Source organism: Lepidochelys kempii, chromosome 14 (genome assembly GCF_965140285.1).
Source record: "Lepidochelys kempii isolate rLepKem1 chromosome 14, rLepKem1.hap1, whole genome shotgun sequence".
NCBI classification, from domain to species: Eukaryota; Metazoa; Chordata; order Testudines; family Cheloniidae; genus Lepidochelys; species Lepidochelys kempii.
The window spans coordinates 6317614-6332304 of NC_136393.1; the positions used below are offsets into that span (position 1 = coordinate 6317614).

A 14691-nucleotide genomic window follows, 5' to 3' on the forward strand; every position below is an offset into this window, starting at 1 on the left:
ACTTGTAGGGGGATGAGCAAACCCAACAAGGAGCACTTCAATTCTAAAGGTTTAGGTTCCTTGTTAGTGTGACCTTCTACCCTTCCCCCACCTGGACTCCCACCTGATTTGCCTGTGATCACTCTGAAAATATCAGTGATCGTTTTCTAAGCACAAAATAGACCATACCAGCCTCGGTCTCTTTGCTTTCTCAGATACCCTCAAGCTGCAATTATGTTCCTAGCCCTCCTTCTCTTCTTTCACTGTGTCCTTCCTCTCCCCTCCCCCACCTGTCTTTCCTCTCTGCAAGTCATCCCTAGCTCTCCACCCCAATGGCCTTGAACTTTGAAGGTTCAGTGATCATGCAAGTTCTGCTATTTTGGTTAGCTTATTAGTTTCTCCTTTCATTATTGTAAAAGGGCAGCTGTAGGAGGAAAGTTACATGTCTCTGCCTTTTCTGGAAGTCAGAGCAGCGATGCAGGAAAATACTCACAGGAGTTACACATTGCAAATCAAACGTACTTTTTGGTTGCAGGACAGCTGTTCGTGCTGCATTGAAAAATAAGAAACAAGGAGTCATCTTGACAACCCATTACATACAAGAGGCTGAGTCATTGTGTGACCGAGTGGCCATCATGGTGTCTGGAAAGCTTCGGTAAGCAGCAGCAGACACATTAGAGAAATATAAGGGTATGTCTACACTTACCTGCGGAGCAATCAATCCAGCGGGGGTCGATTTATCGCGTCTAGTGAAGACACGATAAATCGACCGCCGAGTGCTCTCCCGTCGACTCCGTTACTTCCCCGGAGCGAGAAGCATAGGTGGAGTCGATGGGGGAGCGTCAGCAGTCAACCTACTGCAATGAAGACACCCCGGTGAGTAGATCTAAATACATTAACTTCAGCTACATTATTCACGTAGCTGAAGTTGCGTAACTTAGATCGATTCCCCCCTCCCCTCCCAGCAGTGTAGACCAGGCCTAAGTGTCAAAAATGAATACAGCTTTGGATTAAAAAAAAATTCAGGGACCAGCATTAAATATATATTGTCAAAATTCAGTTGCAAAGCTGTTGTTAAGTGCTTGCACATTGCCAGTTTATTTTGCCAAGAGATACTGCTCCTTCCAAGGAATACTGTTGCTTAAACACAAAGTAAATGTATTCCCTTGGAAGACAGATAGACTTAGGAAGAATCTGAGCTAATATCAATCCTTCCCCTAGAGAACTAATAGAAAAACTAATGAATTCAGCCACTTTCTTCACATCATGTGGTTGCAATTATTAAAAGAGAGTAGTGAGAACCATTGATGAGTGTTTCACTTTGTGCTTCTCTCCTCTGCAGCTGTATCGGCTCCATTCAGTACCTGAAAAGCAAGTTTGGCAAAGGTTACTTGCTGGAAATTAAAGTGAAGGCCCCAGAACAAGTTGATCTCATCCATGCAGAGATTACACGAATCTTCCCACTTGCAGCACGTCAGGAACGGTAACTTAAAAGAATGCTGGAGCTTTATTGACAATGCAAATGCTTCTGTGCTGCAGGGGTTACATAGTGGGCTTGGATGCTATTTGAATTTGCGTGCAATCGGCACAGCAGTGGGTTAACTTAGAGATCTGAGTTTGTGTGTGAGGTGTATGAATTCCAGCATCCACAAAGCCAGGGGATGATAGGCTGGAGAGGGTAGGACACCAACTGAGCCCATCTACAACACCTCCTGCTCACCAGTCCAGAATATGGCTTCAAAGAGTGGCAATTGGTTGCAACAATAGGCCCAGAAAGATTATTAAAAAGGAAGAGTATTAATTATCATCAGGGCCAGAGGAAACAGTAATGAAGTTAGTATGTCCAATTTAGTATGCACACCTTATGATGGAACATACTTCTTGGGTCACTCATGGAGGGAGAGGGAATACCACACTGAAAGCTGGACAGCACATAAACTTTCGGAAGAAAGACTAACGTTTTGAAAAGGTACATTTAGAAATTGTTCTACCAAACAATTTTGATCAGTTTGGGAATATTTTCCAAGCTGATGTCCATTATTTACTTTTTTCTAACTATCCCATTTAGGGGTTGGACATTCCATACTAGTAAAATAAAAAAGATGATTTCTCCAGGGAACCAACCGTCTTTCTCTTAGTGGGACCCTTGTAAAATCATTCAACGTTTAGAGTCTTCCTCTATGTGACTCCAATGCAAAAAAACCTAGCTTCCTAATATTTCTCTTCTGAATCCACTGATATTAATTTGAATAAGGATACAAGTTCCATGACGAAGTAATTTTACTATGAGTGGACAAGTGCTTTCAATACCCCAGCTTCTCTTGTATGCATAACCACCCACAAATTATTTTATGATGTTGCGTTAATATCCTAATATATTAGGTGCTATATCGCAACATACAGTCCCAACCCCAAAGAGCTAACAATCTGAATAACAAAAACAGATGAAGGGTAAAGGAAAGGGATATGCCATACAAGCTGAGTAGAAAGGCTGATGACTGGTATGTGTGTTCACAGGAGAGAACCCCATTTCTCATAGTTATATATTTTAAGATCAGAAAGAACCATTATGATCATCTAGAGTGGAATCCTGGACCATTTGAAGTCATTGGCAAAAAATCCCATTGACTTAGGGCTTGTCTACATTACCGCATGGAGTCGATCTAAGATACGCAACTTCAGCTACGCGATTAGCGTAGCTAAAGTTGACGTACTTAGTTCTACTTCCCGCGGTGTCTTCACTGCGGTAAGTCAACAACTGACGCTTTCCCGTCGACTCCACTTTCGCTTCTTTTTCTGGTGGAGTACCGGAGTTGACGAGAGAGCGCTCAGTGGTCGATTTATCAAGTCTATACTAGACACGATAAATTGACCCCTGCTGGATCTATCGCTGCCTGCCAATCCGGCGGGTAGTGTAGAGAAGCCCTTAGTCTGAGCTCCTGCATAATACAGGAAATAAAATTCCTACCATTGATTCCTATATCAATCTTGTTACTTCTGGCTGAGCTAGAGCATAACTTTTAGAAAAACATCCAGTCTTGATTTAACGATTTCAGGAGAGGACGACGAATCCATGGCATCACTAGGTAAGTTTTTCCAGTGGTTAATTACCCTCTTCACCACAAGAGTGCACCTTATTTCTACTTTGAATGTGTCTAGCTTCACCTTTCAGCCACCGGAATGTGTTATCATAGGTGCCGGAACTAGGGGTGCGGTGGATGCTGCAGCGCACCCTGGCTTGAAGTAGTTTCCATTATATACAGGGTTTACAGTTTGATTCAATGGCTCTCAGCATCCCCACTATACAAATTGTTCCAGCACCACTGTTATGCTTTTGTCTGCTAGATTAAAGAGCGGTTTGCCATCAGAAATCTTCTCTCGGCGCATGTACGTATAGACTGTGATCCAATCATTGCTTAAACGTTCTGGTCACCTTCTGCACATTTCTTCTCTCAGGTATCCCTCTTTGATGGTCTATAAGATACCAATGGAAAATGTACAGTCTCTGTCCCAGGCTTTTTTCAATTTGGAGGCAGGTAAGAGGGGTGCTGTCAAATGTTGGAATCTCTGTAATACAGCCACATTTTAAGCTATATATTTTTTCTGTCAAAAAAGCTTGGGCCAGATCCTCTGTGGGTGTAAATAGGCCTAGCTGCATTAAAGTCTCTGGAGCTATGGCAGTTTACACCGAGCTGAGGTTCTGGCCCTGTGAACTACAACTTTGGGGCCTGTTGAGCAGTCCTGTGGATGCTCTAAAATGGCTGCTTCTGACAGTGCAGGAGGGGTGCCTCTGGAAGGCAGGCCTTATTGGAAGGATGTCAGAGCATCAGACATCAGCTCTGATCACCCGACATTATGATAGTCTTCCTAAAAAGACTGATATTCAAAGATGCTAGTTTCTAGAATGTGAGATGCGCTGGGCATCACAAAATGGGGAAGAGATGGCCAGCCCTCTGTGGAGATAGAGGTGGTTAGGGACTATTTAGAAAAGCTGGACGTGCGCCGGACGAGTTGCATCCGAGAGTGCTGAAGGAATTGGCGGCTGTGATTGCAGAGCCATTGGCCATTATCTCTGAAAACTCGTGGCGAACCAGGGAAGTCCCGGATGACTGGAAAAAGGCTAATGTAGTGCCAATCTTTAAAAAAGGGAAGAAGGAGGATCCTGGGAACTACAGGCCAGTCAGCCTCACCTCAGTCCCTGGAAAAATCATGGAGCAGGTCCTCAAAGAATCAATCCTGAAGCACTTGCATGAGAGGAAAGTGATCAGGAACAGCCAGCATGGATTCACCAAGGGAAGGTCATGCCTGACTAATCTAATCGCCTTTTATGATAAGATTACTGGTTCTGTGGATGAAGGGAAAGCAGTGGATGTATTGTTTCTTGACTTTAGCAAAGCTTTTGACACGGTCTCCCACAGTATTCTTGTCAGCAAGTTAAGGAAGTATGGGCTGGATGAATGCACTATAAGGTGGGTAGAAAGCTGGCTAGATTGTCGGGCTCAACGGGTAGTGATCAATGGCTCCATGTCTAGTTGGCAGCCGGTATCGAGTGGAGTGCCCCAAGGGTCGGTCCTGGGGCCGGTTTTGTTCAATATCTTCATAAATGATCTGGAGGATGGTGTGGATTGCACTCTCAGCAAATTTGCGGATGATACTAAACTGGGAGGAGTGGTAGATACACTGGAGGTGAGGGATAGGATACAGAACGACCTAGACAAATTGGAGGATTGGGCCAAAAGAAATCTGATGAGGTTCAATAAGGATAAGTGCAGGGTCCTGCACTTAGGACGGAAGAACCCAATGCACAGCTACAGACTAGGGACCGAATGGCTAGGCAGCAGTTCTGCGGAAAAGGACCTAGGGGTGACAGTGGACAAGAAGCTGGATATGAGTCAGCAGTGTGCCCTTGTTGCCAAGAAGGCCAATGGCATTTTGGGATGTATAAGTAGGGGCATAGCGAGCAGATCGAGGGACGTGATCATTCCCCTCTATTCGACATTGGTGAGGCCTCATCTGGAGTACTGTGTCCAGTTTTGGGCCCCACACTTCAAGAAGGATGTGGATAAATTGGAGAGAGTCCAGCGAAGGGCAACAAAAATGATTAGGGGACTGGAACACATGAGTTATGAGGAGAGGCTGAGGGAGCTGGGATTGTTTAGCCTGCAGAAGAGAAGAATGAGGGGGGATTTGATAGCTGCTTTCAACTACCTGAAAGGGGGTTCCAAAGAGGATGGCTCTAGACTGTTCTCAATGGTAGCAGATGACAGAACGAGGAGTAATGGTCTCAAGTTGCAGTGGGGGAGGTTTAGATTGGATATTAGGAAAAACTTTTTCACTAAGAGGGTGGTGAAACACTGGAATGCGTTACCTAGGGAGGTGGTGGAATCTCCTTCCTTAGAGGTTTTTAAGGTCAGGCTTGACAAAGCCCTGGCTGGGATGATTTAACTGGGAATTGGTCCTGCTTCGAGCAGGGGGTTGGACTAGATGACCTTCTGGGGTCCCTTCCAACCCTGATATTCTATGATTCTATACTGGTGGTCCACATGTTACAGGCAGGACACCTGGAGTAAATTTTCAAAAGCACCTAAGTCCCATTGACTTTCAATAACAGTTGGTAGCCTAAGTCCGTCTATCTATGTGTCCCTCTCTCTTTAAAAGGGAACTTAGCTTCCTGGGAAATGTTACCCTTAGCTCTCCCCTCCAAAGGTTTCAGAGTGCCGTCTCCCTGCTTAGTCCATACATACAGGAGAACTTGAGAGTGAATCCTACAGATAGCAAAATTTGGAGGTAAAATCCTGGGTCCACTGAAGACAATGGAAGTTTTGCCATTGACTTCAATGGGGCCAGGATTTCACCCTGAGTGTTTCCAGCAGGACTGATCAAAAAATGTACATCAATTTTTTTAACAGAAAGTATCTGCTTTCCACAATTTCTAATTTTTTTTCATCAGAATACCAACACCCCCCACTCACCCACCTACATAAGGCAGTTTTGGCCTAAAGTTTTACAGATTGGGCTAAAAAGAAATTTACCAAAATGTCAACATTTTCTGCTGAAATATTTTTACCAAAATGTAAAAAGAAATCATTCTCATCTCAGTTTTTTGCAGAGGAAAAATATTTCTGATCAGTTTATTTCCAGTGTAACTTTGCATTGTATATAATAGAATCACAGAAATGTAGGACCAGAAGGGACCTTGACAGGTCACTAGTCCAGTCCCTTGCATTGAGGAAGGACTAAGTATTATCTAGACCAGGCCTGACAGATGTTTGTCTAACCTGTTCTAAAAAACCTCCAATGATCAAGATTCCACAACCTCCCAAGGTAATTTGTTCCAATGCTTAACTACCCTGACAGTTACCTAAATCTCCCTTGTTGCAGTTTAAGCCCATTACTTCTTATCCTGTCCTCAGTGGATAAGGAGAACAATTTATCACCTTCCTCTTTATAACAACTTTTTACGTACTTGAAGACTGATCATTTCCCTCCTCTGTCTTCTCTTCTCCAGACTAAACTAATCCAGCGTTTTCAATTTTTCCTCCTAGGTCATGTTTTCTAGACCTTTAATCATTTTTATTCTCCTCTGGACTTACTCCAGTTTGTCCAGATCTTTAGCAAACTAGGGTGCCCAGAACTGGACACAGTACTCCAGCTGAAGCCTAATCAGTGCTGAGTAGTACTATCTTGTGCTCGTTGACTGTCAAGACCTCGTCCAAAATTAAACTGTATTGTGTAACCAGGGCTGGCCATAGATTGTTTTGTAACTCTGTGAGATGTCAGATGTGCAGGGCCCATAAAGGACTTCAGCCACAAACACTGAATTGTGAGCCTCAAGGTTCTGGGCACCACTGGGGAAACTTACAGGAATTTGAGGGGACTTGCAGTGTGGTGAGGAGCACTCATGACTGGCCAAATAGGGAAGCAGCTGTCCCCATCCATTGTTACATACAGTCAGAGATGGTGTCTTTGCAACGTGGATGTCTTCAGGCTATTGGGAGCACTTCTAGACAGTTGCTTGCACAGCTGTGTTCTCTGCATCTGTCTGAGGAGAACTAAACAAAAAGGACTCACCATACATTTGAAGAATCTTTATTTAAAGTCATAAAATATATTTGGGGGAGATTTCTAATGTGTTTTCATTTCTGTCCAGCTAAACGTACCTTCGACCTGGAGGAGTACAGCCTTTCTCAGTCCACTTTGGAACAGGTACAGTGTGCTATTTATAATATTTCTGAGACAGAAGCAAGAAAATATAATGTGTAAAAATGAACATATTTAACCTGGTAACCAACATATTTTAAAGAATGTCCATGTGGGGTTCAGTCCAAATAATAATGATCCCTAGCTCTTACTCCACACTTTTCATCAGGACATTTAAAAGTGATTTACAAAGGAGGCCAGCATCATTATTCTCATTTTACAAATGGGGAAACTGAGGCACAGAGCGATGAGGTGATTTGCCCAAGGTCACCCAGCAAACCAGAACCAGGGCCAAAAATTGAAGTCAGGTCTCCTGAGTCCCCATCCAGTGCCCTGTGCACTAGGAACACTGCCTCCTAAATGAGAGGTGTTCTCAATAAGTGGTATAAAGGTTGTCATCTCAGCACTGTCTATGCTGTGTACCTGTCAGAAGCACAGAACAATAATTATTGCAATGCCTTATGATTTGATATGGAATTTCTATTCAGATGCAAATGACACCTATGTACAAGCATTCAAAACCATGGTTATTTCAAAACAGTGGTTATCAGTGAGTTTGCTCAGTTGTAACTGATGTTAGAATTTGGTCCTGTGTTGGTTTTTCTTTGCCACTTAACAGAATTATGTCATCCTCTGATAGCTCACATCTCATTGGGTTAGAGTACAGAAACAATTTCTCATGCCATGTCTCTCTCTTCATTGCAACCTCTTTTTGTGCCTTTTGGATTGTTGGATAAATACATCTAAATCTAAAACAAAATTGTTTGAGCTCTTTGTTTCCAATCCTGGGAATTAATTAGACCCTTCCTTTAACTTTCACATTCCAGGTGTTCTTAGAGCTTTCAAGAGAGCAGGAGAAAGAGGATTTTGATATGAATCTGGATAGTACAGCAGAATGGAAACTCCTTCAGCAGGATGATAACTAAAGCTCTGCACCACAGTCCTATATCTCTGCTACAAACAATATCTGCATGTACAATTACATACTACGTTATATCCAGTACTAACATTGTATTATGGTAATGTCAGGAGAGGAAAGTTCAGCCAGTCATCATGAAAACTATTTTTTGATTAATTACATTTGGCTATGGCTACATTTCCTTTTGGAGCAAAGAATATGTTCTGAGACACATGGGACTGCATTAGAAAGTTGGCCAAGGACCAAAAATGGGGTTGGCCGCCAATAACAGAAGATGAGGGAGCTCACGGGCAAAATCAGTCCAATTTCAATACATCTGCAGTTGCAAATACGAGAAAAGCAGAACAGAATCTTAAAAAGCCATCTGCTCAGAAATTTGAACTGAGATCCCTTTTGTCACACAAATCACACAAAACACATTACAGAGTTTTCGGTTAAATACTGGTGGTGAAGTGACGACATGCATAAACCTGTCAGCAGGGATTCATGTATTACAGGGATGAACAATGTACAGGTGATTGGATATACTGGGCCTGATTTTGCTTTCTTAGTAGATTGATTATGATTTTAGTCCTCTGGCTGCAGCTGAGTTATTTAGATTTGCATCAGTGAGACTGATAATCTCTGTCTCTTTCTGTAAGTGTCCTGAGTTTTTTCACCTTATGGATAGAGGGATCTCTCAACAATGGAGCAACACACTTAACAGTACAGCAATAGTGTCATCTCTCTCGGTGAGACGAAGTGCTTATATGGGACTAGAATCAACAATCTTCTGCCGCGGAGATGTGATTGCTATTAACTGAGTCTGATGCTTTTACACTGTTATCAGCAATTTGCCAGAGTGATCTCATTTTTGGAGTATTCTTTATATTATTGGACCTTCAGGTTACTTGCTATGAGACCTGTTAAATATATGAAGAAAAAAAACATTCTCCTATTGGATGTTAATGGTAGTACTGTTTTGCTGTTCCTTTACGTGCCAAAAGGACATCAGCAGAAGAACAGAGCTGATGTCAGAGAGAGATTCTGTCTCATCAGCATTATTTGTAGGAGACAAAGACAATGACAAAAAATTAGAAAGCAATGCAATACTACTGGTAGTTCTTGTGTATGAGTCATTGATAAAGTACAAACTCCAACTTCACATGGTTTACAGGTTTAGTGAATAAAATCCTAATAGCTGTATGCATCAACTGGAATTGCTACATGTCAGGGACTTTCTAGATTTCTCACTACTGCTGGAACCTTAAATAGCTGCAACAGCCAGAAACACCATCCTCCATCGGTACCTAGCAACAGCTCCTTTGAATCATGACACACATGTGGCCTCTAAGCTTGACTGTTGCAATGGACTGAACCCGCTAAGCAGAGTGACATTCTGACCCCCAAACCAGTGCGCACGCTCGAAGTGCGCTGATGGCAGTAACTAATACACCTCAGTCCGCCAAGGGGTGGAGTGTAGGGGCAAGGTTGCGGAAGATTGGCGAGGAGCTAAGGGGTGGACTGAGTATGCGACTGGATGTAAGCGGAGGATGCAGGCAGTTTCAATGAACTTTGTCCGACAGACCCTGCCAAAAGACATTGTAGCATAGCTCAGCATATTTTTGCCTGTAAATAAGTCAGTTTATGTAATAAGCATAAATCCTATATATAAGAATGTAACCAGCTGTTGACCCCATGTAACCCCAAGATAAGCGCGGAGAATATAGCGCCGCAGAGGACTCCCCGCTGGTGGAGTCCTGCCTCGTCAGCTGTCCCGAACGGCCAGAGTCCCCTGCAGCCCCTCCGCGTGTCCTAGGGGCTCCCCGCGCAGATTGGAGCTTAAGTTTTTCCTTCCTTCAATAAAGCATAGTTTACTATTCTTAGACCTGAGTGTCCTCCTTTCACTGGTATCCCCCCCAACCCCCCAGCCCTCGCGGGCAGGCGTCGTGTCATCGCCCAGGTGCTTCAGACGCTAGCTACACACTGAACATGGAATCATACACAAGGACCTCGTATTGGTTTTCAAACCTGCTTCACACATGCTCCTTCTCATTCCGCAATGACTAACTCCCTCAACAGAGAAACACGGTGGGTGAGGAGAGTCAGAGTGAGCTCAAAAGCATGATTTTCTCACCAGCAGAAGTTGGTCTAATAAAAGCTATTACCTCACCCACCTTGTCTCTCGAATATCCTGGGACCAACCTGGCTACAGCACCACTGCATCCCTCAACAGATAAATTCCATGGGGGTGATGGAATTCTCTACATCAGATCGGCATGTGGTTTAAGATACACATTTTTAAGAGAACTACAACTCATGACAACTCGTCTACTTGTCTTCAGTCATCAAGTACTCCTGTTGTGCATTACCCAGCATTAATGCCTAATACCAGCATGTCTAGATGATAGATTCTGGGGAAAAAAAATCATATATTATCTCTCTTGTATATAAAAGAAAATCTGGTATTGATCTGTAATTGTGTATGGCTCACTAAGATGCTAAATGTTCACCTTTCCTCTTTGGACTAGTGATTATATGATATTGATACAATAGCTGAGATGACAAAATACTCAAAGAAACCTGTTAAAGGTACTCAGACATGGCATGATACAGTAGTCTACTCATTAAATCTCACTAAAGGTAAAGTACCAGATGACAGGATGCTGGATGGAGAAGTGATCTCAATACATACAGGAAAAGTTTTAAAAACCCCAAACATCCATCAGAGAAATAACATCAATTCTAACAATTGAACATGGTTAGAATGTGCTGCTCAGATGCTTGGTTGTGGGAGAAAACATGGGGTTACTTCCCACATCCCACTGGTTCTGATCTCACACAGATCTCACAACCAGCAATGCCTGTGACCTACTGTATTCCAAACAGTGATGAAATGCAGAGTTGAGCTCTTGGGCAGAGAGTAGCAAGGCAAAAAAAACTTTCCCTGTTTAAAAACAAACCAACCAACTACTGCGGGTTTTTTAGGCAGAAAAAATGTAAAAACAAAAACACAGTTTTACTTCAATGGAAGATCATCTTCTTCAGTTAGGCTGGGATTCTCATAAGTGCCTAAGGGAGTTAGCAAAAAAACCGAGGAGTACTTGTGGCACCTTAGAGACTAACAAATTTATTTAGTCTCTAGGGTGCCACAAATCCTCCTCGTTTTGTTCTGTTTTTTGCTGATACAGACTCACACAGCTACCACTCTGAAACCTGTCACTAAGGGAGTTAGGTGCCCAGGACCCATTGATTTTCAGTGGTACTTGTGTTTGTGCATCTCTTGGGCACTTTGACAGTCCCACCCTTAAAGCTTAGCCTTGCAGGAAGCCAAACATAAATATTTGGGGTGAAATCCTGGAAATAGTAGTTTTGCCATTGACTTTAATGAGGCCAGGATTTCATCCATCATTTTAAAGATTTGACACCTTCTCTCACCAAAAGTTTGCCACAAAAGTTGCTCCTATGGGTTTCTCAGCCAGAATACTTTGTAGCAAGTACATGGCTGCCTAGCAAACTGCAGTGTTTCAGCTTCTCCATCCCCCAAGCATTAATTCTTCTTACAAGACGATGGGAGGTTTTGCCAGTGCAAATTTGAGAAGGTGGCTCTCTTGATAGGGAGAACAGCAGCAGTGCTTGTTAGAGTGTCAAGCAAAACCCTTCATTGCAATAACAAGGAATACAAGGAGGCATCCCCTTCAGGTTCCCGTGGTTTGTGATCTCTGGAATTCCTTTAATTGGAAACACTCCTACAAGTTTCCCTAAAACCGTCTCGTCCAAGGGGTCTCAAACTGTGGATTGGGACCCCAAAGTGGGTCACGATCCTGTTTTTTAACGGGGTCACCAGGACTGGCGTTAGACTTGCTGAGGCTCAGGGCCAACGCAGAAGCCCAAGCCCCACCGCCTGGGGCCAAAGCCAAAGTTTGAGAGCTTCAGCCCCGGGCAGTGGGGCTCAGGCTTTGGCTTCAGCCCTGGGCGATGAAGATCAGGTTACAGGCCCCCACCAGGGCAGTGGGGCTTGGGCTTTGTTTCCCTGGGATCGTGCAGTAATTTTTGTTGTCAGAAGTGGGTCACGGTGCAATGAAGTTTGAGAACCTCGGGAAGGGGCCAGACCAGGTGAGTGAGCTAATATTTTTTCATGGAACCAACTTCTGTTGGCGAGACAGACAAGTTTCTGAGCTTACACAGAGCGCTTCGTCACCTGGACCACGTTTCCTGTCGGCATTAACAACCTAACGCAAGTTTCCAGGAGATGGTCTTGCAGTTTGCCAATAAGGTGGCTTTCTGGTGTGTCATATGCAGCTGGGAACCTGGAAATAAACAACAGAAATTTGGTTGGGGGATTTGTGGGGGTTTAGTTGTGCCTGAAGCTTTGGGTTTCTAAACTTTTGGGTTTTATTTCTGATTTTTGTTTCTTTGCGCCCCCCCGCCTTTTTTTTAACAGTATTGCTTTTCTTTTCCTCAACCCCTCTTCCCTCCCTGTCATCCTCCAGTCTGTTTTGGGTTTGTAAAAAGAAGAGACTCCTTTAGTTGTTGGAACAGCATATTTATTTATAATTCTCCCATGCAGTTCCACTCCAGAATTGGCTGTTTACTCCTGTTAATAACCTATTGCTCTCCAAACAACCAAAGCCTGTTTTCTCAGGTCCATACCATACAACACAATATTACGGTGAAAGACAGAGACATATGTTTTCTACTGATGAGAAGGTTCTACACCTTTGGAACTAGAAAATCCAACTGAATGCATCGCTACCCAATTCCTGATACAGAGCATTGCACCAGCGTGACTAACATAAAAAGGAACTGGAATCTGCTGTCTTTAAAACTGTAAAAATAGCTTGTGCTTTTGCTTCAAAAACTGTACCTATTCTTTTAAAAAAAGAAAGGAAAATAAAATGTCTGGAAGGCACTGAGTTATTCCCTGTCCTTTACAGCTGGGAATTGCTCAGCTCCAGATTATCTTCACAGGGACAGCTTGTTTCTGCATTTTCCTGAGCAGATTTTGTGTGTTAATCAGAAGTGCACTGCTTAAGAGACATATGACCCTTCAGTGAGATGACTTCCCTCATTGGGAATCATAAACAGAAATGAGGCCCCTGTTTCCAAGTTTGCAAACCACTTCATGTGCCCTGCAGCGTGTCTCAGCCTCTGCACTGCTGGAGTTAGAGAAGTTTCTGAGACGACAGAGAACTGGGAGCCAAAGTTTTTCTTTTAGTTTTGCATTGACTGGCAGGTTTCATTGATTCTGCCTGTGCACCCTAAGCTGCTTCAAGTGGAGATGGAGATTTGGCTGTGCTATTCTTGTAAAAGGCAATGAGGGGGAACAAAGAAAAAATACCACGTAACCACTCTGAAAACATACCCATGTGCGCCGGACTGTCCTTCTGGGCTTACCTGAAATGCTCTCAGGGTTACCCACTGTTTGGGATTGTTTGTCGGGGATGGTTATTCACACTTGGGGATGGTAGCAATCAGCTCTTCAGTGTCTTAACACTATAATATTTTATTGCCAGCTACTGTAATAATGAAGTATAAGGGTCTGATCCTTGTACTTGTGATGGAGTGATTCTTCCACCTACTGAAGTAGAAGGAAAGGCTCCCACTGACTTCAATGGGCAAGAGAGCCTTAGCTATACACTGCAGTTTTGAGTCTATGTAATCGGGGCCACACATACTAGCCAGTGCATAACAAACAGGAGGGCTGTACAGATATCTGAAGGGACGCACGCCTTTGGCTATGGAAGAGTCTTGTATTCGTAAAGGAAAAAAGAACTTTCAAGCCAAAAGGAATAAGGAAAAAAATCCCACTGAATCTCATATGTGAAGGGGGATGGGAGATACAAAAAGCAGCCAGCTGCCTCCACACATGGAGTCAGGGGAGCGAAGGAAAAATATCAAGAAACCCCAGCAGGGAGAACTCAGATGGTCTAATCCAGCCAGTTTAAAAGATTTAGGCAGATCAAAAAGGAAAAGCAAACTTTAAAACCTTGGCTAATGAGAACAGACGCTTCCACCTGCTGGGGAATAGGGCAGGCACAGCTGTGTTACTCTGCACTGAGGGACTATGTTACAAAGGGTTGTGTATTTCCTGTCCCTTTTTGCTGGTAGGTGGTCAGATTACCCACTGTCTGGGCTGGCATATTTGGACAGGGTTGAAATATTCTTATAAACTAACTACGAAAATCTGTCCATTTCACCTTCCTCCAAATTTCTATCCATTGTTCTCTCAGCAAGCGCTCAATAATATTTCTAGGTGGAAGAATAGCGCCATCACAAAGCCTTTGCTTACCCAGAGAGAAGAGATCGACTAAGAGACTTATCCAGGGTCGCACAGGGACTCTGCAGCAGAGCAGACAATTCTCCGGTCTCCCAAGTCCCAGACAAGCTCTGTAACTTACCCTGGATCACCCTTCCCTTCCATTATAGTCAAATAGCCAAATATTCATTCAGAGATGTGCTAGGCAATGCACAAGTCGCATGTTCAGTCAGGGTTGGCAACAGCTACTGTAACAAAGGCTGCAGCTCAGAGATGTAAAGGTCCAACTTGGATTTCGTATTACACCGCTTAGCCACTTGCACCATTGCTTCATCCACCCGCAGAGTACCCTCCA

The 14691-nt window shown here is 43.5% G+C and overlaps 1 protein-coding gene across 2 annotated transcripts in view; it reads left to right on the forward strand.

Moving 5' to 3' along the window:
- LOC140897624 (ABC-type organic anion transporter ABCA8) overlaps positions 1 to 9963 on the forward strand; it is a 60039-nt gene extending 50076 nt beyond the window's left edge. For both annotated transcript variants that reach the window (XM_073310476.1, XM_073310478.1), the window contains 5 exons: positions 515 to 634; positions 1322 to 1462; positions 3436 to 3515; positions 7130 to 7185; positions 8007 to 9963. In XM_073310476.1, the coding sequence (XP_073166577.1) occupies positions 515 to 634; positions 1322 to 1462; positions 3436 to 3515; positions 7130 to 7185; positions 8007 to 8105 (496 nt within the window). In that variant the 3' untranslated portion in view covers positions 8106 to 9963. The remainder of the gene's footprint in view (positions 1 to 514; positions 635 to 1321; positions 1463 to 3435; positions 3516 to 7129; positions 7186 to 8006) is intronic.
- The last annotated feature ends 4728 nt before the right edge of the window (positions 9964 to 14691 follow it).